Source organism: Drosophila montana, unplaced genomic scaffold, assembly GCF_035044405.1.
Source record: "Drosophila montana isolate Dmon_TW-CO22-7 unplaced genomic scaffold, ASM3504440v1 contig_3513_1, whole genome shotgun sequence".
Taxonomy (NCBI): Eukaryota; Metazoa; Arthropoda; class Insecta; order Diptera; family Drosophilidae; genus Drosophila; species Drosophila montana.
In genome coordinates, this window is record NW_026998392.1 from 125,058 (window position 1) to 152,887 (window position 27,830).

The window sequence follows — 27,830 nt, forward strand, 5'->3', positions numbered from 1 at the left end:
GGGAGGCCTATCAAACCTCGCTGGGAGATCAAAAGGCACGCCGATATCAAAGAGCGAATACAAGTTATAATAAAATAGTTTAATAAAATATTTGGGAACAATCGACTTGCAGAAAAAGATAATTAATATTATGAAAATCAGCCTTACGAAAACAACGAACACGATCAGCTAATTCCGATTCCTTGATAGGCACTCGGGCTGGTAGATCAATGAACATAACCAGAGTTTGATGAAAAGGGTCTTCAGGAAGTGCAAGCGAATCAATACTGTGCACAACACTGTCGAACGAATCATTGCAGATCATACGCAGATCAGGTCGAGAGATCTATTTATTGAATTGCGAACCCGATTAACCTGCCATAAGGACATTTCATGTGGACCATCAATATATTCATTTGACGAAGAGGGCAACAGAAAGTTTGAATCTGGGAGATTAAAGTCCCCAAGAGCAACTTAAAGGTCCCTATTAGAAAGTAGGAAAAAGATTGCTTTGATAAATAGACATGTTAGATAGTGGGGAAATATGGGAAAATTAAATTAAGATACAGAAACTTCCAATTACAACTCTCACAGCCAAAAACTCGATCTCTAAAATTATTTGACTGATATTGTCTTTTGGTGTGAGGGAAGCAACAGGGAAGTGTAGGCGCAGCATTACCCCATTAACTTATGGATGAAAAATATAATTCATAACAAAAATTTTTAATTTGTTGGTAATGATAGCTTAATAATTTGTACTAATAATTATTGAGAGATATGGGGCACATATTTGTTCCATATTAATAAAAGAAATATTATTTAACTCTAATGGTTCAAACTGAGTAAATATTTAAGTTACCTCAACAGTTTAGGACAAGCAGAATAACCAAAAATTAACAATACAGACAGTCTGTTTTAATGTTCGATGTTTACAGAACGAAACAATTGCAGAACCATATGTGTACACTATGCGAATAATCACGAATTACTATAAAAGCAATTCAATTTAGAGTAAAAGTATCATTCACCAATTGATCTGTGCAAGATGAAGTTCAAAATAATTGCACTTTACTGTGCCCTCTTGGTTGTATGCCTTTCCTTCTTGCCGATGAGCAATGGACAGGACTCAACCACAGTAGCATCCACTGACACAACAACGACGGCGGCTACATCCACTGACACTACCACAGCGGCCGCATCAACCGATACCACCACAACAGCCGCATCCACTGATACCACCACCACCGCCACCGCCACCACCACAGCCGCATCCTCATCATGCGGTGGCAAGAAGAAGAGGAGGAAGCACAAGTGGAAGGTAGTGAGACACCCTGGCAAGAAGATCATCAAGAGACACCACAAAGAAAGCAAATGGGACCTCAAGGGTTAACTGAATAATCTACAACTGATGAAATGACAAAGTCATAAAAGAAATTTCTTATTACATTTAGCTATATGAAACTGTTACAAAGTGCACTTCAAATATATATCAATTCATATTTAAATGTTTGGCTAGACTGATTGACAATGGACTGATTGGACCGGCTGACTGGTAGAGCAACGCTTAGCAATCCGTAAGTTGCATTTTTATAATATAGTGGATCTAGGGATCTTATTTAATGTGACGAGTATAGTACGGAGTTATAAGAACGTAAAATAAGAGTGCATTTCTCGCGGTTGACTGACTAGTAGATACCCTGAATGCTGCCTTTACAAATATTCTATACAAATTTAAAGTCCCGAGCTTTTATTGTCTCTGACATTGTCGCGCTTATACATACATGGCTAGATGGACTTTGATCGAATATATGCATTATTCACCAATCAGTCGCTCATTTAGTTAGTCTGTTAGGACAAACTCTTTTTATACCCTTGCATAGGGTATCATAATTTTGTCTTGAAATGTGTAACGCATAGAAGGAGATATCTCCGACCCCATAAAGTATGTTCTTGATCAATATCAACAGGCGAGTCAATATAGCCCTGTCCGTCTGTCCGTCCGTTTGTTTCTATGCGAACTTGTCGCTCAGTTTCAAAGCTTTCGTCTTGAAACCTTTTATTACTCCCTCATTCTGCGTGCCGAAGATAGCCCTTCTTTCTCGTTATATATTTTATTTGGCTTATTAATATTCATTTTTAAATACTAAGTACTTAAGTACCATATGGCTTAGAATAAGTTTAGATTTAAAAAATGCATTTTACATTTTTGTTCATGCTAAGCTAGCAAAACTGTAAGGTGGTGGAAAGGTTGAACATAGAGCAGGTAAAAAGCTGACAGTGCTTACCAAAAAACTGTCGATAAAACCATTTATCAAAACTAATAGCCTCAGAGATAAGCCATGAAAAAGGCGCTGGCGAAACTAAGCCCATTAAAGCCAATGTCGAAAAAGAGTTGACTAGCCTGCTTTTCGGCTAGTGGAGGCAATAATGAATTTATTTTTGTATTAATGCCAGCAGCAAGATGAAGTCCGTCCCAAAAACCAAAACAGCAGCAGAGGGCACACTGCACAGCCGTGGCCGGAAGCTCACGCCGGGGCCACTTAATGAACGAAAAACAACGTGCAAATTTTTAATTGCATACATGCAGGCGCCGAGCAGTCGAAAGCCAATGGCTGACTGTGTCCAGAAACTGGCTGTGGGTGGTTGTGCACGTGTGTGTCCTGCTTCAATTGAATTAATGGGAAATTTATTTATGGCCTTTATAAGAGCATTTAAATGCGACGCTTGCATTGTCGCCCTGTAAAATTAATGTGCTTTAAAAATAATTGCGCATACGTCGAATGTGGCGCGCAATACTTGAGCGGCTTATGAAAATATTAAAACGTTGCCTTCACAGCCTGATATACTTGTATAGGAAAGAGAGATTGCTTTGAATATGTTGTTTATAAGTAATATAAAATTTGGATTATTCTAAATATTTGCAAAATTTTTCATATTGATATAAAAACTTTATGGGCCAGCATTAAATTTGAGCCATGAAATAATTTTAATTATGCTCTTTATTTTATGACCTTAAAAACAAACTAAACCATAATCATAAAAGCACAAATTTGGCAGCATTTTATAGGCTGTCGCATTATCTGCGAGCTGCTCCACGAATATCAAGTCAAACAAAACAAAATGAAATTATGCGGGTAGCAAACCATAAATTGACTTTGGCCCAACAAACAGACAAATAACAAAGCGAAGTCAAACTTTTATTTTATGCTTTCGTTTTTTACACAAGTTTATATAACGTACTTCTAAGTATATATATATGTTTTGTTACACTTGCGCATGCTTTGATCTCACGTATTGTGTTTGCGACGCAAATAAGGAAAGACGAAAGACAAATATATGACGTATCCTGCAAATGGTTCTCGTTAACAAAAAGTAGTGCAAAGCAAAAATGTTCGAAAATGAAGCAAAGTTTAACACCTACCAAGTCCCGCAAAGCAAATGCCAAACAACTGCATTGAAGCGTACATAAACTCGTGCGTGTGTCTGTGTGTGTGTGTGTGTGTGTATGTGCCAAGCTCTAAGCTCCTATCCCCTACCAATTTCCCCTATTTCTTTAGATAGTGCGTATGAGTGATTTTTGCCCCTAACTTTTGCTTTGTTCACTGTCCACTTATTTACTCAGCTCTCTCCCACTCATTCTCTCTCTCTCTCTTTCTCTCTAATGTGTTGTTTTTAAATGTTTGGCATTTGTTACGCACGTTTGGCTTTAAAGCGTCGTTTAAAGTTTTCCAAAAAAAAAAACTAATCTGCTTTGTGCGCACCCTGTTAAATTTCTATTAGGCACAGTTTAGAATTTAGCTCATTTTTTTCTTGACTTGGCTTTTAAAGTTTCTTTGTCGATTAAAAGGCCATTTAAAAACGACCCAAACGTTCAAAATTAAGCATCCTCAATGCTTGTTGATATTTGCTCCACTCTGGCGAACTTTCTGTATTTGACAATTCTCTTAATTAACATAGCGAACTGTTAATAGTATATATATATGCGTATATTTGTATTCAAAGAGCACGAAATATTATTAATTTATTGAATTCTGTTAATGTTGCAGCAGCAAAATTAATTGGCAATTAATGTCAACAACAGTCGAAACGGCCAAACAGATCCGCAGATAGACTTTCTCGGTGTTATGAGAGGTGGACAAAAACTTATTTTAAAATGCTTGCGTCTGTTTATTATTGGATATATGTATATAATGAGAGTGTTTTAAATGGAGAAACAAATACTATATATGTCAGCCGTGTGTGAAATTCAATTAAATTATAATAGAATCAATTCGATGTATGTTGAAAAGACTGCATAATTAATATTAATTCACATTCTGATAAACGCATTTCAATCAACCTGCACGTTGATTGCAAAATGTTCTCCCTAAGACACAAATGTCAGCCGTGTCGATAGATATACTAAGAGATGCGTGAAATCAGGCCATAAAAGAGAAAAGTCGTCTGATTTCTAATGTTTACTTACTCCCATAATATAAAGTTATGCTATCGCACTCGACGTGCTCAGCATTGCATGAGTTAGCTATTAGTCTAGGCCATAAATTCAACGCTCTGTTAAACATATTAAGTGGCCAACTAAGTCCGGTTTTTCTAGCCATAAATATCAATAATCACTCAATAAAGTCAAGGCAGGTCTTGCACTAAAGGGAGAGCCAGACTCTGGATGGGAGGACATTGCCTTTAGCAACAATGTGGCACATTAAGAGTTTTAATCGCCATTGCCGTCTATTAGCGACTGCAAATTGAACGCGTAATAGTGTGTGAAAAATAATAAACTGATGCAATCAGCCATCAGCTGGGCATACACATATTTATCTGTTGGACGTAACAGAGCGCAATTTGTTGGATTTTTGGTTTTTGTCGCTTGGCTGTGAGTGTTGGCCAAATGCACTAAACATGGCCATAACTGCGGTTTCAGCTTCATGGGTAAAGACCGTAATTTTCATGGCTTATGGCGTGCTGTTAAAAATAATTACATATAATTATGTGCAACAGTTTTAGTGGCTCACGGAATGCTGCTCGCCGAAAGGGCTGTTTATTCTGATAATTTTATGAGCACATTTTGGCCAAGTCAACTCAAAACGGCTGCCCTAATACAACCGCAACGGGTTAACTGAATAATCTGCAATTAGTCGAGTGAACCCTTTTACTTTGATTTTATTTAGATATTGCGTGAAATACAACATAATAAATATGAAAGGATAGCTTTATTTGGGTACAGTGCTTGATTGCCGGCGGTTGGGTACAAAGTAGTCAGATCTGGGTCTTAATTCCTGGGTGTATGCATACATCCTATGCTATACTACAAAATTTAAAAAAATATAATATATACATATATATTTTCCTTTTATTCTTAAATTAGTTAAAATGAGCCAACAAAGAGATTTTCAAGGCAACTGCAATTATCTGAAGATTTCGCATGTTATGGAAATTATCGAATGCTTAAAGTATATTCGTATGTGAAATTAGTATCTGGCCCCGTTGAATTTAATATTCAGCTTATTCAACTTTTAGGAGTATGCGGTCGTTCAATTTTCATATTAAGGTCCTAAGTTGCCGCAAAGTGCTGGCAGCTGGCGCAAAATGTATTTCTTTACATTTATCTCTGGAGTTTTCCCACTTGCAAATGTCCGCACGCATACAATTGCGCACACATATATGTGGATGCATTCATACACATTTTCACAGAAGAGTTTGCATTCATGTTCAAGTGTACACATGTGAGTCGCATTCAGGGCGCAAATTTATTCATTTCGGCAGACAGGTTGCTCTAATTATGCATGCCATCTTCTTTCGAAACAGGAAAACTGCATCCTTGCAGCCGGCTGTGATTTATTTTAAATTTGTTGTATAGACCTAGGCGGCACATTTCCTTTTTCTCTTTCTCTTCTGAACACATCAAAATGGGTAAATAAAATGAGCTGTCATAAAGTTATGCAGGCTTATGTTTTGGATCTATTTAGTGGACATGCAACTATGATTTGTGATTACAGTATCTATTTAATTTCCCCAAAAAATGTGCCTACATAATCCTAGGCTATTATTTTTATCAAAAGAATATAATTGATGTGTAGGAAGTTGTAATCGATTTGAGAAACCGGTAGACGAGTTGTCTGGGTAACCTACTCTTGGGATAGTTGATAAAGAAAGATCCTGTCTCTTTTAGCCGTTATTGTATCCTATACCAAATATCACTGTCAACTATGCGATTTTGAAAAACTGAAACTGAAAAGCTCGATAAAGTACATCTGCATTTGTCTATTTTGTATTTTGTAATTTGAAAAGCGGCACGATCCCTGATTCTACAGCTTGCTACAGCTACTAGTTGCAAACAGGCATTAAATACAGTTAACTGGGATTAAATTTTAGTAAATATTTGAATTTAGTCAAGTATATAATGCAATGTTTTAAATTGTGAAAAATCGATTTAGGTAAATCCCGAGGCCTTTCAGTTTTCTCTGCCTAATTCTGGGAAAATAAATAAGGATGAAAACGCAGACGCGCTTGTTATTAGACTGCATATTGGCATATTTTATCAGCAATTTCCGAAACTTTCAAATTTCGCTTTGTGTCCCTCGTACGCATATATCAAGAAGATTCCAGATATATACTTCTTCTTTTCGACGATCCAATATATATATATATATGTGTACATACAGACCATATTTTCTAAAGAGCTTGTTTTTGGCAGAAAGCAGCCATTAAATCTTTGTAGAGTTAGGAACAATGTGCGCTGAACCATTTTGAAGTACATCTCTGAGAAATCTGAATAAATCTCTTACTCGTTCTTTTTGTAAGTCTGCATTGCATTTATGCGGCTTTTTTATTGTTTTGTTCTTATGGTCATAATTAAGATTGTGTAATAAGTCATATCATTCTGCGTTTGGAACCACTAATTACACAAATGTATTTCAAATATATTTCATGTTTGAGAGCATTTCGTTTTTTATGTGGTTTGAAGGTCTGTGTATACAGGCATAAATTATGACTGAGGCGTGGCAGCTTTGTGTACATAAATCATAACACTTAGAAAACAAAAGAACAAAAAAAAGAGAAAACAATTTGCGCATAAACAACATAAAGTATTGCCTGCCTATAGGCCTGTTAAGAGTATTTTTATGCGGCGCAAGTTTTTTACTAGCACAACTAATTTATTAGCAACATCAGCAAACTTGTGTAGCCCGGCCCCAGACCAAAACAAAACCAGAATACTAGGCACATGGCCTAAAAGCCAAAAAGTATGCCGCTTATAAATTAGCCGAAGTCAATTTTGTGGCACGTCAGCGATAACTTGCCGCACAATATTGCGGCACATTTCAAGTCGATGGCAACTCAATTAGAAAATTTAATTACGCTGCAAAACAGATAGGCCCTAATTCTGTTCAACATTCACAATTGATTAAGCAAATTTAATTGAACTTGTGGTTGGTGTCGGGATAAATATCCAACACATCTAAGCAGCTCCTCACACCATCTTCATCATCAGCATCATAATCATCATCATCTATAAACAAAGGCATCTAAACAATTTGAGAATCAATCAAACCTACCCCTACGCCTCCAGGTACGAATTCAATTCTCTTGAACCATTCTTTACGCTGTCAGTTTTCACTTTTGATGCGTGTCAAAATGAGTTTTGATATTTGAAATTGGAAGGCGAGTCAGGAGGCATGGCTAATCTTGAGGCGAACGCAATTTCGGCCCACCCAACCTTGCCCCCAAACAGAACTTAGGCTGCTTCTTGATATCAATTCGCAGTTTTATGCTTATTTATTTATGTATTTTGTTTTTTGGCAGTGCGTAAATTGTTTGCCTGATTCGACCCAGGCCGAAACGACCGGGCGGTATTGGCAATACATAAGCCAAACAGGCTGCGCATTTTGATTGATTAGCTTCTGTTATTTTCAATTCGGGCTTAATAAGGCACCCAAGGCAGTTGAAAATTGATTTCGAAATAGATTGGACAATGCTGGCGAAGTTATGGGAATTCCGAATAGAGCTCACAAAGCTTTCCCGATTGAAATAATATGATTGAGGAGGCTTTTTTACGGCGCCGTTTCTCTTTTATTCAGTTTTAATTTAAATTCTACATTGTATTTCATTTTCTCTTTGTGCATTATTTGGATTAAAATCTTCATTTATATCAATATTAGGTGCCATTATTTTCGAAAAGTTTATTTGCCTTTGAGTCCAACCCAACCCAGCCCCGTACGCGCCTTCCAGGATAATTAAGTAATGCAATTAGGCTAAAGTTGCCCTAATTCATTGGCCACAAAGCAATAAGGCACATTGATTTAATTTTAAAATAAGCAAATACATGCAGAGCAAAGGTAAATAACGTTGCCCATTCATAAATTGCAACCACCAAAAATTCTTCAACAAATTGTTTGAAACACTTTTGTGCTGACCTTGCCCCTGCCCGGGTCGAATTTACCTTATCAATCAGTCCGTGACGCGAACAAAAGCGTGGAAGAGCCAAGTGCCAAGTGCAGAACGTTGGGTGAGGCAACGGGGAAGTGGTCCTTAAATTTGGACGCGCTCAATCAGGCGCTAAGCCCGCAACAGTTGCTAAGACCAATTGAACGACCCTTTGGAAAAGTTTTTGGCCACATTCTCCTTTGCACCTTTATCTTTTCCCTGTCCTGGCCACCTTTTGACTTTTGGGCCATCTGACCAAAGTTCTGGCCCCGTTTTGTGGCGCTAATTTGTTGTTGCACGTGGTTCGGCCCAAATGGAGCGCATCATTAGTTGGCAGCAGTCTCTGCCTCTGCCTCCGTCTCCGACTTTTTCCCCGTCACGATTTATTATTAATTGGCCGCAGGCAGAAAGTTTGCCTCGCCTATTTGTTTAGCAAGTTGTTCTTGGCCAACATTTTTCCAGCTATGTGTATTTCAATTATTAACACTTGTGCTGTGCGGCAACAATTCTTTCTACTTAATTGTTTAATATTTTACAGCAATTTTGGGTCGCAAGTTGTGCGTTTCTTAAATGTTGTTTCTTTTTATTTGCATAAATACTGCATAAATATTTTCTATTTAATTAAAACTTTCCCTTTTCTGATTACAGCTGCCAAAAGGAAGCCCCACACACTTTCACAGTCTTGTGTGCTAAAATGATTGACGGTGAGTTTCGGTTCAAATACGGGGCTTCTAATTTTAGAAAATATTTTTAATTAGTGAGTGTATGTGTGTGTGTTTAATAATGCCAAATAATATTAAATTTGAAGCTTCTTTTTATACCCTTGCAGAGGGTATTATAATTTTGTCGTGAAATGTGTAACGCATAGAAGGAGACATCTCCGACCCCATAAAGTATATATATTCTTGATCAGTATCAACAGCCGAGTTGATATAGCCATGTCCGTCTGTCCGTCTGTCCGTCTGTCTGTTTCTATGCGAACTAGTCTCTCAGTTTTAAAGCTATCTTTATGAAACTTTGCAGAAGTCCCTCTTTCTGTTGCACGCAGTTCATATGTCAAAACCAGCTGGATCGGACAACTATATCATATAGCTGCCATAGGAACGATCGGTCGAAAAGTAGGTTCTTGTATGGAAAATTTTTATGTTTTTCAAGATATCTTGACCAAACGCGGTATTTATTAGTTTCACTACGCTCCCCATATATATGCAAAATCCTATTAAGATTGGACAACTATATCATATAGCTGCCATAGGAAAGATCGGTCGAAAATTAAGTTTTTGTATGGAAAATTTTTATGTGTTTCAAGATATCTTGACCAAACGCGGTATTTATTAGTTTTACTACGCTCCCCATATATATGCAAAATCCTATTAAGATCGGACAACTATATCATATAGCTGCCATAGGAACGATCGGTTGAAAATTATGCTGTTGTATGGAATTTTTTTTGTTTTTCAAGATATCTTAACCATACTCGGCATTAACTATTTTCCCTGTGCTTCTTAGATACGGGCAAAGCACTATAAGCATTTTGAAAAGGTTGGGTCTGCAAGGGTATTAAATCTTCGGTGTGCCGAAGATAGCACTTCTTTCTCGTTAATGTTAGAATAGTTTAAAGTCTGAAAAATAAAAGAATGGGATAATCTCTACATGTAAAACTGTTTGTCCTGACTGTCTGACTGACACAAGCCGTGAGAGCTAGGAAGCTCAAATTTTCAATGTAGTTATCTTTTTACCATCGATTTGAAAAATTTCACCAACAACATTGTTTAATTAGAGAAAAACGGCTGTATGAAAGATTTGCTTACCATCCGATCGGCTTCCAAATCATTTTCAAAGATCCTTGTGTTAATTTATTTGATACGTTCTTGGCTTGTATATGCGGCTCAAAGTTTTATAAACGAAAGTTTATTCTTCAGCTTAAAGATTCTCACCGCAAGACTATCATACTTTTAAATTGAAGTGGAGATCAAGACGAGTAGATTTCCATCAGCGTGTACTCAGTGGAAAGGCTATATCTAAAATTTATAGCACAAAAACGATCCACGGGCAAGGCCGGGCAATACCCGCTAGCAAAAATATAAAGCTTAAATCAGTAGCCACTATTTTACCGTACAATTGATGTCAAAAATAGCATTAAAAAGTTAATAAAGTTATGTACATTTGAACTTTTAAACTCGCAAAGTCAATTATAAATTCACATATTTATGATATTTATTTTCTGTTTGACGAATTTTTCCATACGATTTAAAATGGATTTTATATCAAAAGGGAACTAAACTTTTGAAATTGAAAACATTGATTCAATATTTAACTTGAGAGCTTTGGTTAAACAAGAACAATGGCTTTTTAATTGAAAATGCTTTCTACAATGTAAATAAATCATTAAATTGTTCTTTTAAAGTATTCAAAAAAAATTAAATAACGAAATTAAATTAATAAAATATGCAAATATAATCAATATGCAACATCAAGCAAGAAAAAAATGAGTATAATTATTATTAATGCCTGCCTTATTGGAATTTAATTAATTTGGCCAAACATATTTCAAATACGTGGTATTGTTTAAAATTGTATTACTGCAAGATACACACGTACACACACACACACAAAAGGGGGTGGCAATAGAATTAAAGCTATTTGAACTGCGGTCGCAAATCGCTTTTAATTGTTGCCGCAGCAACTGTTGTTGTTGCCCAACTAAGCATTAAATAAGGCTAGAGCAACAAACTGCATGTGTGCATAAAAAAGACAAAAAATTGTATTGCATTTAAGCGGATTTATTTTGGTTTTATTCCCTTGCTGATTGCATTTGTTTATGCTTTAATTTAGCATTGACTCTGCGATCCGAAAGGTTTCGTCCCGGCAACTTCAATCTGCGCATACAAATGCATAGAGCAGACTAGCCACGCCCTCACACACACTCACCACACCAAACATGAATTGCCACATGCAAACAGCAGCAGCACCCGTTCCTTCCTTCTGACCTGGCTCTGGCCTTTATTTTGTAGCATACTGTTGTGCTGTTTGCATTCTGTTGCTTATCGCAGTAGATGAAGAAGAAGAAGTAGGAGCAGCAGCAGACGCAGGATGAAAAAAGTGCTTTGCAAATACGCAACCAGCCGCGTCGTGTAGTATTTAGGTGGTGCAAATGCCAGCCAGCCTCAGCTTCAGTCCCAGCCCCCGGATCCGGTTGCTGCTTCTATAATTGTGCCTTGCATATGTGTGTGTGTGTGTGTGCTTATGTGCCAGCGTCTTTTTATGAACTTGTTAACAATCTGACGACCTTTTTGCATGTCTGCGAGCCCCTTTGTTGTTGTTGTTGTTATTGTGGCTGCAGATGTTTATTCTAACCGAGCGAAATATATATTTGCGCATTACAAATATTTGCATACTTTTTGGCCGCTCATGAAAATAACATAATTTGATGGCGACAAGAGGTCGAGAGTGTGTGAGTAATGTGATTTGTGCATATGGCTAAGTGTGTACTCAAGTCTGTGTCTGTCAAATCGTTTGACTTCAAGAAAAGCTCAAATAATTTAAATGGCTAAATTTGTAAAATTCTTATACACGCTTGGAGTAGAAGCATATAATTTTTGTAATACAAACATTCAACATTCAAAAGTATAATAGATTGAGGAAAACTTTTATTAAATTTCTTAACCACGAGAAATTAAATAGTGTTATTATTTGACAAAGTTTCAGTTCTGAATTTGGAAAGCATATTAAGGAAGCAACTGCTCGAGTGCCCTAAATGCCGCACGAATATTGCATGAGCCTACTGGCCAAGCGGCGCCCAAAAGCATGCCACACAAAGGCAAACAAACAGCAATTGTGGTAGCCTGCTTAAAAGTTCTCAGGGACAACAACAACAACAACAGCTACGGCCACAACTTGACCGGCAACAAGAACACAAAACTCATTAATTATTCATAGTGTTCAGCACCAAAGTGTTTATGTGGCAAACGCTGCTCAGCCGACGCCCACAAAATGAACAGCAGCAAGGACACAAAAGGGTCCCAACAACCTGGCACAAAAAAAAAAAAAACAACAAAAATAGCAAGAAAAAAATATGCAAATTTAACTTTTTCTCAACATAAAAATAAACTAGCTGCCGCACCGCCCCGCCTACCCGATGGTTGTTCAGCCAGCGAGTGGACACAAAATTGACAATATTGTTAACAGCTTCTTTTAGAACGAAGCTGATTAGATCACAATCGAGCGGCCGCCCCAATCAGCTGGCCACGCCCAGCTCTCAATGGAATCACACTGGCAAAGGACAATCATTTGTTGTCCCTGCTGCCAGCACAACAAATCCATACGTGCTAAGCGCACATTTGAAAACAGGACAACTTTGCATTGCTTTTGCTTCTCAGCTGCCATTTGTAAACATTGGCCGGCTGTTAATGGTAAATTTTAAAGCTTATTTGCCAGGACCGCACGAACTATATTCGTGTGTGTGTGCGTGCGTGTGTGTCCGTGTGTTTGTATGTGTGTGCGTGCTTGTGCCAGTGTGTTTATGTATATTGTGTAAATCGTTATTGAATGCCCAAATTTCAAATTGCACCCAGGGCAGCCGTTTGTGTGTTTTGCCTGTAAATGGTCAACACAGCGGCATTTGTTGGCGCTCGTATGGGTGTGCGAGTGCGTGTGTGTGTGTGTGTGTGTGCGTGTGCGTGTGGGCCTGTGATGATTTGTTTTGAGATTTGAATGCAGCAAAAAGGATTTTAGTTGATGTTCAGCACTTGCGTGCATGTAAGTGCCAATTGGGGAGCTATCTTTGCTGCTGTCCACTGATGGATATCCACTTTATAATACCACTATTTGCGTTGAAATGGTGAAACTGATCCCAACAAATTGATTGCTTAAGGTTAGATAGCAAATGGCATTTACGAAAAAGACTTTAACTACATATGACAGCATTGTAGTTTGCAAAAACAAAAACAATATTTATTGTTTAACTCCAGTCATTTACTATTTCTGTATGGTTTATTTTCTAATTTGTTACATTTTCAGTTTTCTTTCTGACTAATAACAAATTAAACAAGAAATCAACATATTGGCAGTTACTGTTGGAGTTGTCTAAGCCAGATTCCACATTTAATTATAGGAATCATTTTACTTGGACACTCCAGGGCACAATGTTTATAAATTTGTATATAAAAAAAAATTTTACATAAATACAGCTTAAATGTACTTAAATCGTAGAATCAGAATGCACATATTTTATAAATTTGTTTTCCTTTTAATGTTTGGCACACATTTTCAATGTTAATTGTTCTGCTATCACAAAGTATGGCCTAAGACTCAGTTCGGCATTTTCTAAGCTACTGAAGTGTTGTCGCAACAGTTTGAACTGTCTATTATGAGGAATGTGTACATGCATAGATTAAATCAATGGACATAACAGGCTTCAATCGAAATGTGAAACAGATTTGTGCACAGTTTTGTAGGCTGCTGCCGGGCATCAGATGTTGGAAAAGTGTAGGTAAACAATACTCGCATTGATTAGGGTCAAAATGCTGTTTGTAGCCCCAATCAGATTGTGGACAAGTTATGTAAGGAGCAGCCGTGTTGCCAAGTCCTTTAAGTTTGGCATAAAATTTGCATTCGTATATTTGAATGGGGAAAGTCCAAGTTGTTAAGGAGCTTTAAGTTTGCCAAGGCTGCATATATTAGGCCTATGCTCGAAGCCGTGCTATCTACATAGTTTGACCAAGAGTTCAAACTATGAAAAACATTTTCTTTTGCTTTCATTTTGTGTTCGTTGCCATCCACAATTTATAAATTGCTTGTTAGGCCTGTTTTGACAGTTTTGTTTCAAAAGATTTCAAAGACTCACATACGTGCTTATGTATGAATGTGTAGAGCATATGTAGCCTGCAGGAGACTCGTTTTAAATAATAATATAAAAATATTGTTTAGGTTTATCAGAAAGGCCCCGACTTGTACTCGATGATGCCACTTGTAAATATTCTGGGCTCTAAATGATGTGTGCTGGGACAAAACTGAATGTAGGCACAGCGTTGCGTATGCGTAATATGAATGAAGCACCTTAACTTAGTTTTGTAAAAGTGTAACTAACTTTTATTTCGCACAAACTTGATTGTGATCCAACTTAATTTGTTGCTACATAAATGCCAGTTGCAAACGTTATTATTTAATTATATTTCAAAGACTGGACTCAATTGGCAGTCAATTCGATGAAAGCCCAGGCGGGACACAAACTCAATTCGATTCAATTGGATTGAATGGAGCAGGGGCATATCTGGCGAGTAGAAGTTGACCAAACGTGCATGTCGAGCAACTTTCTTAATCAATAATTTCACACAAATGCAAAGAAGACAGCCCCATCCACGAGGTCGCCCCTTCGGATATCCTGCTACTACGTAGACATTCGCACTCATTTAACAATTTCACGCTTCGTTTAAGAACCGTGCGCGGCAGCATTGAGTGGCCCTGGGGCACGAGCCGACTCGCTGCTTTCGTCCTGCGTTTTGGATTCGACCAAATATATATTTTTGAGGCTTTTTGCATCAAAAGTTTTCGGGCAAATAAAAAGGGATTTGCATGGTTTCTCTTAGTTAACCCTTTTCGCCCGGTGTGCGCGCTCTGTTTTACTGATAACCCGTCGACATGCTCGTTTTCTAGTAGACGTCGAGCTCGTCCACGTCCTCGTCCTCGTCCTCGGCCTGGTCCTCGTCGTTGACGCTTGAGCGCACACCGTCTTCCCAACGGAAATGATGACATTTCGTCCAACTTTGTCGCTGCGGTGTGCAGTCGCATAGAAATGCTGGAAGGCGTTGTCTAAGGTGTCTAAGAAAATATATAGCAAACATTTGCGACAGTTGCGAAAATGAAAATTTTCACTTGCCGCCACCGCAGACGGCGTGCGGAAATTGTTGAAATGCTGCGGCGCTTTGCTCGTTTTGCTTGGCTGCCACAAAATTGAAATTGTGACCAAATGTTGTCGCCATCATTTTTATTGATTTCCTTTACATACTCTCTTTTATTTGGCTTATTCGTTCACTGTGTTCCGTCCACAACGGAAGGAAGGTAGCAAAACGTTATTATCAATTATCATTTATTATTTTTGTGGCTTTTTCCTGCATCGTCGGTTTGTGTTTATAGCAAGGAAAAGCGAGGGCCAAATCAACTACAAAACAGAAATTTTATTTTTTATTTGCTGACTGAATGAACTTTTTTATTTCCTCTCAATACTAAGGTCATAGTGACACGACAATAGGTGTTTATGTTCTTTACAATTATTTTAAAGAAAATATTTTATAAGCAAAAAAAGTTGTTTGCATCGGCCGGGAATCGAACCCGGGCCGCCCGCGTGGCAGGCGAGCATTCTACCACTGAACCACCGATGCTTGTGTCAAAATTAAAACAAATACCAAACACGAACCGATTTGATTGGCAACTTTAACTATGAACATAAATTAAAATAGAAACATATATTGATAAGCATATTTAATTTGTTTTCACAAAAATAAAATTTGTTTATGTTCTCATATTTGATATTTATATACGAGCTCAACCCGAAATTAAACAAAGGGCTGAAGTTTCATTACGAGTTGGACACGTAGAACATTTGCTCGAGGTGGTCTAATTAAGAGACTTGATATAAAGACCTCAAGTTCACATAATTGCACTCGACTCGGTTTCATATTTGCATAACAACCAAGCTGACGCTCACACACACAGACACTCGCACACACACTTGAGGTTTCTGGGCAGCTTTGCTGGCACTTGTTGGATCTACCTAGAAGGGAAGCCTTGTTCGCTCGTTAGCAGCCGTAAGGCAAGCTCCACTTTATTATTATATTCAAAAACAATAAAGTTTGTGTCATGTGCAGCATTCGCAACGTGGCATGAAAAGCCACATGCACACAATGCAATTATGTTGGATGTGCTTTTAGAAGTATCTATAAGATACAAATGAATGTCAACGGCATGCGGGCAATAATGACTGCCGTCAGCTCTTGATGAGGACAGCACAAGCTCAGCTCTACAAGCCAGACAATAGGACGACAAAGTTACTTTAAGACCCAATTACAAAGTGCCACCCAATGACGTTTAAAGCTGTCTGCAACACATATATGTGTCTTTAAGACATTGGACACTGCAGCGGACGGGACAGCGTTTTGTACAAGCTTTGAAAACAATGTGTCGCGAGCCAAGTGGGTACTCGCTGAAAGTGCTTAATTGAAAATGTTTATTCTAGTTGCTTGGCTAACTCTATTGTGTGTGTGTGCGTGTGACATCTCGATAACAACAAAAACTAGTTTGCGCTTCTAATTGAAGTGGCGAAAACAAATAACCTGCTGATTGGGCGGCTTCAACCGCAGGCGGCACAGCAGATGGCCAAAGTTAAATTGCAAAACATCGGGAGCTCGGGTTCCAGATCAACTTTAAGCAATCATAATATCAAATTTATTTACAGCTTATGACACGTATTCGCCTCGTACCTACGGTCTAACCGATTAAACTCTATTTACTTATGAACAATGTCTCTAGGTATATACTCTTTTAGAAGTCCTTATCCCAGCCACTTAGCTCTTCGGGCGGCTCATAGTCTGGCTCCTGGGCGTGGATAAAGTATTGCAGGTCTGTCAAACTCCTCACGTTGCGCTTTATAGGCGAGGGCAGCTGCTTCTGTCTAAGTCGCGTCCAGTCCAGGTTGTCGAACCAGCTGTGCCGCTTGATGTCCGCAATGCCCTTGCGTTGATAGCCCAGCCGCTCGGCGGGCAGCTGCTTGCACAGATGCCGTATTAGATGCTGCGCAGACTTGGGTATGCGCGAGGGCATGTGTATGACATCGATGCCACTCAGGATGTTTTGGTAGATCTTGATTTGATTGACCCCACGAAAGGGCGTTTTGCCAACCAGCAGCTCGTACACTAGTATGCCCAGTGCCCAGTAGTCCACGGAGCGATCATGTCCGCGATCCAGGATAATCTCGGGTGCCACATACTCAGGCGTGCCAGCAAACGTGTTGGTCTTCTCGTTGGGACGCACGTACTTGGCGAAGCCAAAGTCGACCTAAAAATTGCCATTTAAAATCTGTGCTATTCATATTTGGAAGTCGACTTACCAGCTTGCAGTAGCCATCGCTGCTGAGCATTAGGTTCTCCGGCTTGAGGTCCCTGTAGATAAAGTTGTGCGCGTGCAGAAAGTCAAAGGCTTCTACGACGCAGCCCGCTATAAACTTGGCAGTCTTATCATCGAAATACTGACGCTTTGACATGACCGTCCAGACATCGCCGCCCATGCAGGCCTCCATCAGAAAGTACACATACTTCTCATTGCGATAGGTACGATAGAGTCTAGGCAAAAGGGTTTTAGAATATTTAAATATCTCATTTCATTAGATTTCAGTTTGGATCTACTCACTGCACTATAAAGGGTGAATCGCGGCACTTGATCATCACATTCTTCTCATTGTAGACGTGCTCAATTTGATCCTGTTTGATCACCTCGATCTTCTTAATGATCTTCAGCGCAAATGCCTTACTGTTGTGTGTGACCAGATCCACACGCCCAAAAGCGCCAGCACCCAGCGTAGCTACTTTCTTCAGATCTGATATTGCGATGTGGGCATGCTCATTATCGAATTCGGCACCTTTGCTGCTCGAACGTCCAATCTCGTTGTTGGTCTGCGCGTGGGGCTTCTCGCTCAGCTGCCTTATGGTGCCCAGGTAGCTGATGAAGGCTCTGTGAGGGGGTAGGATATACTAAGAGCAGACTTATTGGACGTGTTCTTCTTACTCTCGCTCCAGCTTAAGCACCTCAGTGCCTGGCGCATCCGCATAGACGCTCGCCTGTCGGACGTCCGCATTCATGAGTGCCTGCTCCCCAAAATAGTCGCCACGCTTCCGCTTGGCCACAATTTGTTCCTGTCCAGCTTGGTTCTTTTTCTTGATGGTCACCGTGCCGCCGCGTATGATGAAGAACTCGTTGCCCACCTCGCCCTCGCGTACAATGCAGCTGCCTGTCTCGTAAAATTTCTGCGTACATTTCCAAAATGGTTATTGATACTTGTAAAGAAACGTGAGAGCTCCTACCCGCTGCAATAGATCGACAACTTTGGTGAGGAGACTCTCCTCCAGCTCCTGCAGGAATGGAGCCGAGCGTAGGAACTGCAAGTTCTCCTCGCGCTCCCTAGAGCCCGAGATTTGCATAATGGCACGAAACGTTTCTCGCGTAATCTTCCAAACTCGCGCATCGGTGGCAGCTGCAAGGCAGAGGGTTCACTTGCAGTGTTACACTTCAGAACATGAAGCTGCTTACCCTTTATAGTGGCTTTGCGTGGCGCATTGTAGAGTATTGCTAGTTCACCAAAGACGGTCGCAGGCCCGAAGTTGCCCACATGCTGACCCGCTTGTATGACATCGTAGTAGCCTTCGGCGGAGACAAAGATCTCGGAGCCCTCGTCGTGCTCGTTGATGATGTAACTGTTCTTCTTGTAGCTGGCCGGTGCCATTGCATTGATGACCATGTCCTTGCGCTCCTTGTCCATTAGATTATTGAGGAAATCATTTCGTTCGATGGCATTGAGTATGAGATTGCGTGTACTAGAATGAGAAAGGAAGTGAGGCGGACCCACATAGATACGGCTTACCTTGGGCAATCAACAATGGATGTTTACTCAACTTACGCTTCGTCCTTTGCATTAAATTCGATTTCAATATTCTGCTGCACGGGCAAATTCGGTCGCACATAGATGAGACCTCCCTCCACGCGATGTATTTTCGCTGCAGAGCCACGGCTGCTTCTGCTGGCCCTCTCGCTGTCCTCTAGCTTGACCGTTTCATCCTAATTGATGCGGTTGATTTCCAACAATAGCCGAAAAGTAAACCAAATCAAACCAAATATCGGGTTATTTAGCTGTTTGTTTGTTTGCTTTTTCCAATCTTTTAATGGTCAACTGAGTTTTGTGGTTATTTGTTGACAGTTTAAGTTGAGCTTCGAGATTAACTCAGGGTTGACCCAACATGTTTTTATTGTTGAGGCGCCTCCTCTATGACATCAAACGGAACCTGGGACATTTCAATTTAGTCGACAGTTTATCACTGCCTGAGAACACAGCCCCACTCAAGTTTACTCAGTCTTATTTTGGTGAATTAAAGATTTTACGAGCTTCTAAAGTGGGCTGGGTTGTTGTGTACCCGCGGGCCTTAACGGACGCTTCCCATTAAATATTTACCTCCATTTACACAGTGGAATCGCAACCATTATAAGCGTTTCCGGTTGGGGCCAGATCTGCGGGGCAAAACTATCGTCGCCACAGTCGCTGCACGTAGGCAGGCTCGCAGGTTAATATAAGGATGGCGTCTTACAAGGCGCAACATCAGCCAAAATTCAGTTGTGGGTTGGCAAATTCGCTGCCTCAGCGGCATTTAGCAAGGAGAGCGCTTAGATACAGGTAAGTATCGGGGGCTTTAAGCAATGTAACCGGGCAGTAAAAGAGCAGCAACTGCATAAAAGCAGAGGGAGAGAGAGAGAGAGACAGAGAGAGAGAGAGAGAAAGAGGGAAGTCCTGCGTGATAGGGTAAGCAACAGTTTTATCTGTTGCCTGTTTTTGTTGGCCAAAAGTTAGAGTTCATGTCTGTTGCCAAACAATTAACATTTCGCTTGTAATTAGTAGCATGCCGAGGAGTCAACCTTCTGCCTCGACTCCCACTGCTAGTTTGTACAATAATATACCGACTTTTCCACAGCTGTTGGCCATGTTGTGTACCCTTTTGTTATTTTTGCTGCATATTGACGTAGAAAGGGTTATTTAATTTGTAATGAGTACTTAGCTACTGCCACGCCCAGGTTAAACAATGTTGTATTGGTCTAGTAAAATAATTGCACATTTCGCTCATTGGAAGGACGAACTAGAGTTTAATTTGGGCAAAGTTTTTGAAATTCGAATAATATTTATTACATGAATCTATTAGGTGCATCCAATAATTGCATTTAGCAGATATATTATCTATTCGATAAACATTATTTTACCCACAGTAATAACCGATTACTCGCAAACTGTAATGTGACGAAATTGACTTTAAAACTATGACTTTCAAACTGGGGGAAATTTGAAAGCGAGAGCTTCACAACATATCCAACTACTAAATTCTAGTTTAATGGTTGCGTTTGTAAAAATGTTATTTATATAGCCAGACGGACATATCATAAAACTAATATACTCCTTATCCATTGGAGACCTGGGTATATCCTATGCTTAAAGTTTACTGAGAGCTCAAAAAATGACACAAACTGGTGGCAACTGGCCACAAAATTCAGATGACCTTTTCGCCGGGCTAAACTGGTTTGTTACATACTTGACTGACCGAAACATCCAGGTCGGCTACAGGAAGCGAGTCCTGAGCCGTTTGACGCTCCGCACTTCGCTTCTTGCGCAAATGCAGCGGTGTTACTGGCTTTAGGAGCTCGAGGGGCATGGGTGGCGGCGTTGGTATGTTAATGTCGGGCATGGTCGACACACGCCTCCGCTGGCTGCTGGTGGTCACTGGCTCGGTGCTGGCTATCGTGCTTTTGGACCTTCTAAGATAATTGAGCGACACATTGCTGCAGCTCTTTGCGGGCACCTTTTGCGACATCGCCGTCGTCGTCGTCATTGACTCGGCCAGCCGCTGTCCATGTGCATGTCCTTGTTGGCCAGTTGGTAATGTTCCATTTGTCAGCTTGTTGCTGTTGTTGTTGTTAGCATCATTGCTATGCCAGGACAAAATGTCATCAGAGGGCTGCTCGGTATTTAGTTCCTGTGTATGACCAATGAAAAATTTAACATTTGCCTTTGCTGGCGGTGTTGGTATTGGTGTGAATATCGAGGGCGTTCCTGTCGATGGATTTTTGACAGCCTCATTGTCACCGTTCTCATCAATTATGCCATTCACATTCCCTTTGAGCTTTGACTCTCCGTCCACAACGTCACCAACCTGCTCCAGCTCCCCCGTTGCCAGTTCCTTATCGGCAACCACATCAGCAACACGTTGGGCACCATCCACGTTGGGCGCCTCGGTAGGCAGTGCGGTAGGGCGTCGTTCTTTGACGGGCTTTAATTTTGAATTGGTACGTGTGACATTAATTGCACTTCCATTGACTGTCGAGGACTTCTCCTTCTCCTTTACTCTATCTTCTGCTTGAAGCCTGCTTTTGTGCGAACGAAACTTCTTTGGATGCTGCTCATGGTGCTGGCTTCCGATGCTGTCGTCGGCATTGTTGTCAGCAGTGCTAGTGATAACCACATTTTCGGCTACAGCCTGGAGCGGCTGGGCGGAGGAACTGGAGGGCTGTTGTTTTAGGCGCTGCAGTTGCGCCTAATAGGACCCGGTGGGAACCAGGTGTGGACGTACGTCCAAACATTTACAAAGACAAACAAAAGTGCGGGGTGCAAATGGGTCCGTGGGTATTGTTTGTGTTGTTGTTGTTGTTGTGTTGTGTACATATTTACAAGTGTGTTGTGTTGTTGTCGTTGTTGTTAGCATCATTTCGTTTGAAAGTATAAGAAACATGTGTGCAAATATTAATTGAGTTTGCCAAAGACAAGCAGAAAACGGTTGGATAGGTTGGATGGATGGCCGCCGGACCCGTGAGCTTGTGCTGGGAGAAGTGCTTTGCAACAGATTTACCTTCTAAAAAAAGACACTCACCTCACTGGCACTAGGCGTAATTAAGGGTGAATAAAGTGGTTTCTCCTCGCGTCGAATGTAGAGACCAATTTGCTGAAAATTTACAAGAAAACTTGAGCGATTAGAACGAGTTATAATACAACATTAAATATCAATCTGTAATATCTAAGAAATAATTGAAAGTGGAAACACCCAGAGTCACAAGGAAGACAAGGTTAGGGCATATATTAATTGGCGATATACGAGTAAACTATAAGACAACCTTATAAAATTGTAAGTTCTTTATAATTAAAGCTAAACCTAGTATTATTTTTTCATAGAGCAATCTAACACAGAAATATTTCAATTGCAAATGTCACAAATCAATCCTTTCTTTAGTTCAATGGGGTCCTTAAAGGATGAAAGTAATATATGTTCAATTTTATTCGAAAAGTATTTAAATTATAATCCTTTAAATTTATCTGATTTTTATTCTATCGTGAGGCATGTTCATATATGTGACTAACACTTGCGCAAATCTTAAAATAATCTTATAAAGCATTTGAATTTACTATTACAAATTTAGTTGATAATAATACTGTGGTCAGATTAGCTGCTTATTCATACCTTTAATAGGCGTCGAGCATGATAATGTTTGTTATTAAAATATATGAATAAAAGACTAAGTTATATACTTTAAGAGGATTGATTATTCAATAGAATATAAAGGATAAAAAAGTTAATTTTTAAAATAAAAAGAAAACCTTTTCCCTCTATTAGTATCAGTATCATTGTTCTATTAATTCGTGTCACAGCATTTTTGAAATTATTTTAGACTACTACCATTTAGACTAAAAGCCTTAACTTTTTGTAAGGATATAAAGGTTTCTAAGCATTAGCTGGCAGCTGGACTAAAACTCGACAGCTGTTGAAATTTATGTCCAACATAATTTAGCTTTATACACTGTGGGACCGCAAATCGCACCAAATGTCAACAGGTCTCTGCTAACAAAGAGAATACAAAATATGTACATATATAACTGCGAAAGGAACAACAATTGCTACTGCTACTCAGAAAATGCCAACAAATCAGCCACCAAAAAAAAAAAATCATTTAAAAAAGGAAATTCCCAAACAATCTGTGAAAGTAAGCAAATAATGCCGGTTGCTCTGCTTGACACACTGCGGGTGTGTGTGCGGGTGTTTGTGTGTGTGTGTGTGTTGATGTATCTGTCCGTTGCTTTGAAATCAATCTGTAGCTGACACGGCTGATAAATGCGGAGAGCCGTGCAGTTTAATGTCTGCAACAGTTGCCAGTTTATCCCTCTGTTGAGCCTCAATAAACAACAACAAACAGCCATTGTGTTGGCGTTTGAGGCATTTGCGCCTTATAAATATGTTTCTATATCGTAGCGTTTGTATTCGTATTTGTATTTGAACTCTGTGCGTATTATACTTGTGGCAAATATTTTCCATATTTTCGAGCTTTGCTCTTCATATTGCATAAAAAAAACTGTCATTTGTTTAAATCCGACTCGCAGCCAGCTGACGAAACAGTCAGAGGGGCTTTTCCCCACTTTTGATTATGTGACAGCTCAGGATTTTCGAATAGCTTTATCGGGTTGATGGGCTTTTATTGGGTGTGCGACTGTGTGTATGTTTGTGTGTGTATGTTGGCTCGCAGTTTTATAAAACTGAAAGTGCTTTGGGCATAAATTTAAATTTTCAATTCCTTTTAAATTTCCCAACCCAAAACTAATCGACTTATTCGCATTTGTCTTCGAATTAGTCACGAGTGCTATAAAAGAGTATCCAATTTTCATTTATATTGACTTTTTTCCAGTGCCATGTTGATAGCCCCCAACTTGGCCCACAACTTTATCTGTGCCGATTCCTTTGTTTGTCTGCTTTTATTTACGGGCACGTTGTTCAAAATAAATAATAAATGTTCTTCTCATGTGTACCTATAGATGGGGTATCTAAATATGCGAGTATATCTCGAATACACTCATTTAGAAAGATACATTCGCATAGCTGCAACAAAGTTTATATCTTAGGTGTTCAAGTTGAAAGTCTTTTTGCAGTTTTTAATTTCAAGAGCTAAAAACTGGAATATTAATCGCGTTCAGCTTAATTATATTGTGGTTTTCTATGCAAGAGTATTTAAAGTTCGTTAGGTTGGCTTTTATTTAAATGTCGTGCTCACATTATTTGAGTATTTTTATTTGCTTATATTTATATGTGCACTTGATAAAGATAGAATCTCTTTTATGTGAAGTAGCAAGAAACATATTAAAGCTTTGTTTTATGACTGTAAACAAAAAGTTTAAAATAGAAACAAGCTTATGTTAGTGAGAAATTCCAATGAAAATCTCAATGAATTTTCTGTTGAGAAATAAAAATAACGATCTTGATCTTGTTTGTAGATATAGAATGAAATGCTTTGTTAGAATACTGACACGATAAAAAATAAATAAATTAAAATTAATACAAAGCTCACTATTGATCAAATATAAGGCATAAATATTTGTTAAATTTGTATTCTTAGTGCAGTTAAATCATTTTATAGCTTTTATATTAATGCAAAAATGTTTCAAAAGGCAAATTGGGAAAATAGTAAAATAATTCTGATCCCATTGGGTTGCACCAATAATTGTGGGATATATTTTAAGGCACTATCTGATGGGTGTACGTTTGTAAAGGGTGCTTTAAAAATTTTAATATATCAGAGCTGACCAATAATCGTGGTTTTAAATATTTATTCAAATTCCTCAGGGACAGGATATCGCATTTTAAATGAGCTGAAGCAAGTAGCGCCAGCGATTAGTGACTTTTCTGCCGGCCTAGTTCGACCTTAAAAGCTTTTTTTGAACTGCCAACTCTGGTCTTGTGGTGTCACCCGCAAAATAACAGAGCGTCTTATCGCTCAATTGGCAGCCAGGCATGCGGGCAATAAAATATTCAAACCTTTTGGGGAGGCCACAATGTAGGATCGTTGCTGTTGTTGTTGTTGTCGTTTGGCAGCCCACAAGCCGCATAAATAAACACATGTCAATATGCAGGTCGCGTGGTTGTCTCTACTTTGATATGCTAATCAGCCTTAAACGACGGCATTTTGACAGGTTTTCCGTTTTCCCACGGAAACCGCCAGAAAAAAATCGCTGGGAAATGCTCTCGTTGCTAATGTCGGCTATGTCGAGGGGGCAGCCGCCCGGAGCGATTATTCTGATGGCTGTTTTGATGCGATTCCGATTGTTGTTGCTAATCGTTGCCTACAAAGGGTTGCTCACCAGTATTAAAGTAAGAGTATATCGAAGTCATAAATTTGTCAAAAAACACGGTGCATGATTTTATTTTTTTATTTTGTATTTATCGCCGCGCTAGCTGGAAATACTTCAAGATGTCAAATGCATTGCATTTATTTCCCTCTGGGGCGTTGTTTATTTGACGACTTTGACTTTGAACTCCACGCGCAATCCTGGCAATCCTTATCACGTTCACATCCCGTCAGCAACCGCAGGCATCTAGTTCAGACTACGGGACTCAATGTTCCTTTCATCGATAGCTGCGCACCTACGGATTGTGCATATTTATGTTCCATTTGCGGGTTCGAATATGTTTGGGTTCGATTTATGCATGAGTTTCATTCCCACACATATTCATGTGCATGATTATCATATTTTTGCATATTAAATGTGTGCTTTTGTTTCACCCCAACGAAGTGCTGCGATTGCAATTTCAAAGATATTTTTATGGGCCTGGGTAATTTGGTTAAGCCAATTTCGAATGGGAAATCCTGTTCAAACTGAATGAAAATCACAACTTGATACGTTAAATACTTGGCAGTCAAATTTTTATGAGAGCTTATGTCATTTACAATTAAACACTATCTCAGTCGATGCCTCTTAACTCCAAGCATATGGCGACATACAAACTCTAAGACCTACTATTATCAGAAGCCAAAAGTAAGCCATCAACTGTAGAAACATAATATATATCATTAATATGTACTTATATGCTTATGAGTGTGATAGATACGAGCCTAGCGTTGGCAATTGATAAAAGTTGCTACCAACAATTGGGATTTCAATGACAAATAGATAAGAGAACATAATGTGTTATGATTTTACGTATTGCCCCGTTTAGATAAGTAGTTATGCTTAATTATTTCATTTGATAAAGCTTACAGTAAAAGCTTGAAAATGGGTTATGTATTGTTTTGTAGAATTATCCCACTAACAAACTGTTCCACATAACTGAAAGACTATAACACACGTTTGCTTATAAAAGACGCATATAACTTATCGAACATGTGTTACTTCTTTCACATCAATTTTGTAAACGAAAAATTATAAAATTTGTAAATAACAAAGATGATAAATTATCTAATGTATTTCTGCTCAAACAGTTTAGTGAGCGTATAAGAGCTTCGGTGCATGTATGAAAGCTCTTTCTCTTTTGTTATTATGATAAGGCATGTGAAAAGTGAACGTCACATTCCCCAAAGTCGTTGATAAGGATAACAAGTTTTTTGCTACACACGTGTTTTGTTTTTGTTTTTTATTTTTAGTCAGCTTTAGTATTTGGTTAACTGTAACGCTTAGTTATAGCGTTGGCTATTTCCCCCCGCCACATAACTTAATTAAACACTTAATCAACTTATCAGTGCCGCTTATCGGCCACTACTTGTACTTATTCATGTATATGTATGCGTGTGTACACTGCTCTCTCTCTCAGTTGCAGAAACTCACCACGGGGCTATCTTGTGTGTTGAGTATCGTGTCGGTGTTCTCATCTTGAGCAGGCGTAAATTTGTTTTTACTGCGATGATGGAAGAGACGCGGAAAGCAGGCCATGTTTGCGGGGGGGAGAGTGGGTGCTGCTTCTGCTGTTGGATGGCAGGGGTCACCTGAGTGGGGAGCCTCACACGTTGGGCGCTATGCACGCCGGGTAGTTAAATAGTAAATGCTGGGGGTAAAGGGGTTGTTATTGTTTATTTGCTGCCTGCTGCCGTTTGCTGTTTGCCGTTTACTGTGGTTGGTTAGTTGTCAGCTACTATTTTAGCATATTTATCGCACATCTTTTGTTGCTATTGCTATTGCTATTGTTATTATTGGTATTTTTGTATTTATTGTTATTGTGATTGGTGGCTGCAAATAAAACAGAGCCGAGTGGTTAACGGTGCTTTAACCCTCTTTTGATAACTGTTGCCGGAATTTTGATTTATGATCGCGCACTTAATTGCCGCTGTAAATTTGTTGCGCTCGGCTGCAATTGTTGTAATTCGCGATATATCGATTATTTTTAGCCCTCAATTCGAATCAGTGACTCGATTTGAATATGTACTCGGATTTTCGCGCACTGCCATCGAGCACTTGACGCGTTATCAACAACTGCGCCAGCACCAAAAGAGATATATTTCTTTTTAAATTGATTAGATTTATGGCGGCCTTTTTGATTTGTTGCGCTTTTACGGCTGAAACATGTAAATAAATATTGTTTCTTTTCCTGCGCTTTGATTTCGATTTGGTGCGACTTGATTTTTTTCATTATATTTTATTTGATCGTATTACTTTTTGTGGCACACATTAATTAAATTAAACTCTTTGCTGTGCGAACTGCAATTGCTTTTTTATTTAATTTTGTTTCTTATTTATGAAATATCTTTTAGTGTTTTTGTATTTATGTGCTTATTTTCGAAGTGGTAAGCTCTCGGTAACACGAGACTGAGTTTTTCTTTCATTCTTTTTGCGCTGCAGGGTATAAACATAAAGCGTAGAAAAGTTGATTGAGGCAAGGAATACG

The 27,830-nt window shown here is 39.1% G+C and overlaps 3 protein-coding genes and 1 non-coding gene across 5 annotated transcripts in view; 2 read left to right on the top strand and 2 right to left on the bottom strand.

The window, feature by feature from the left end:
• Nucleotides 1-27,830, top strand: part of LOC135435127 (uncharacterized) — a 169,385-nt gene that overhangs the window by 37,872 nt on the left and 103,683 nt on the right. Inside the window, exon 2 of the mRNA XM_064692033.1 lies at nucleotides 9,046-9,101. The gene's annotated coding sequence lies outside the window, so the exon portion shown is untranslated. The remainder of the gene's footprint in view (nucleotides 1-9,045; nucleotides 9,102-27,830) is intronic.
• On the top strand, nucleotides 1,025-1,369 carry LOC135435122 (uncharacterized). The gene has a single exon (XM_064692024.1). The coding sequence runs from the start codon at nucleotides 1,025-1,027 to the stop codon at nucleotides 1,367-1,369; it is 345 nt and encodes a 114-aa protein (XP_064548094.1).
• On the bottom strand, nucleotides 15,706-15,776 carry TRNAG-GCC (transfer RNA glycine (anticodon GCC)). Its single transcript has one exon. It is a non-coding gene; the product is annotated as a tRNA-Gly (tRNA).
• Nucleotides 16,800-27,558, bottom strand: LOC135435112 (cGMP-dependent protein kinase 1). 2 transcript variants are annotated; one of them, XM_064692013.1, is made up of 10 exons: nucleotides 26,777-27,558; nucleotides 22,068-22,139; nucleotides 20,736-21,734; nucleotides 19,064-19,221; nucleotides 18,697-18,980; nucleotides 18,471-18,640; nucleotides 18,175-18,413; nucleotides 17,800-18,120; nucleotides 17,501-17,732; nucleotides 16,800-17,448 (listed from the first exon to the last, which is right to left on the bottom strand). In XM_064692013.1, exons 1-10 carry the CDS (start codon nucleotides 26,879-26,881, stop codon nucleotides 16,936-16,938), a joined length of 3,093 nt encoding a protein of 1,030 aa, XP_064548083.1. In that variant the 5' UTR covers nucleotides 26,882-27,558; the 3' UTR covers nucleotides 16,800-16,935. The 2 variants fall into 2 exon arrangements, with proteins under 2 accessions (XP_064548083.1, XP_064548084.1); XM_064692014.1 differs by having other exon boundaries at nucleotides 20,736-21,176; nucleotides 26,777-27,152.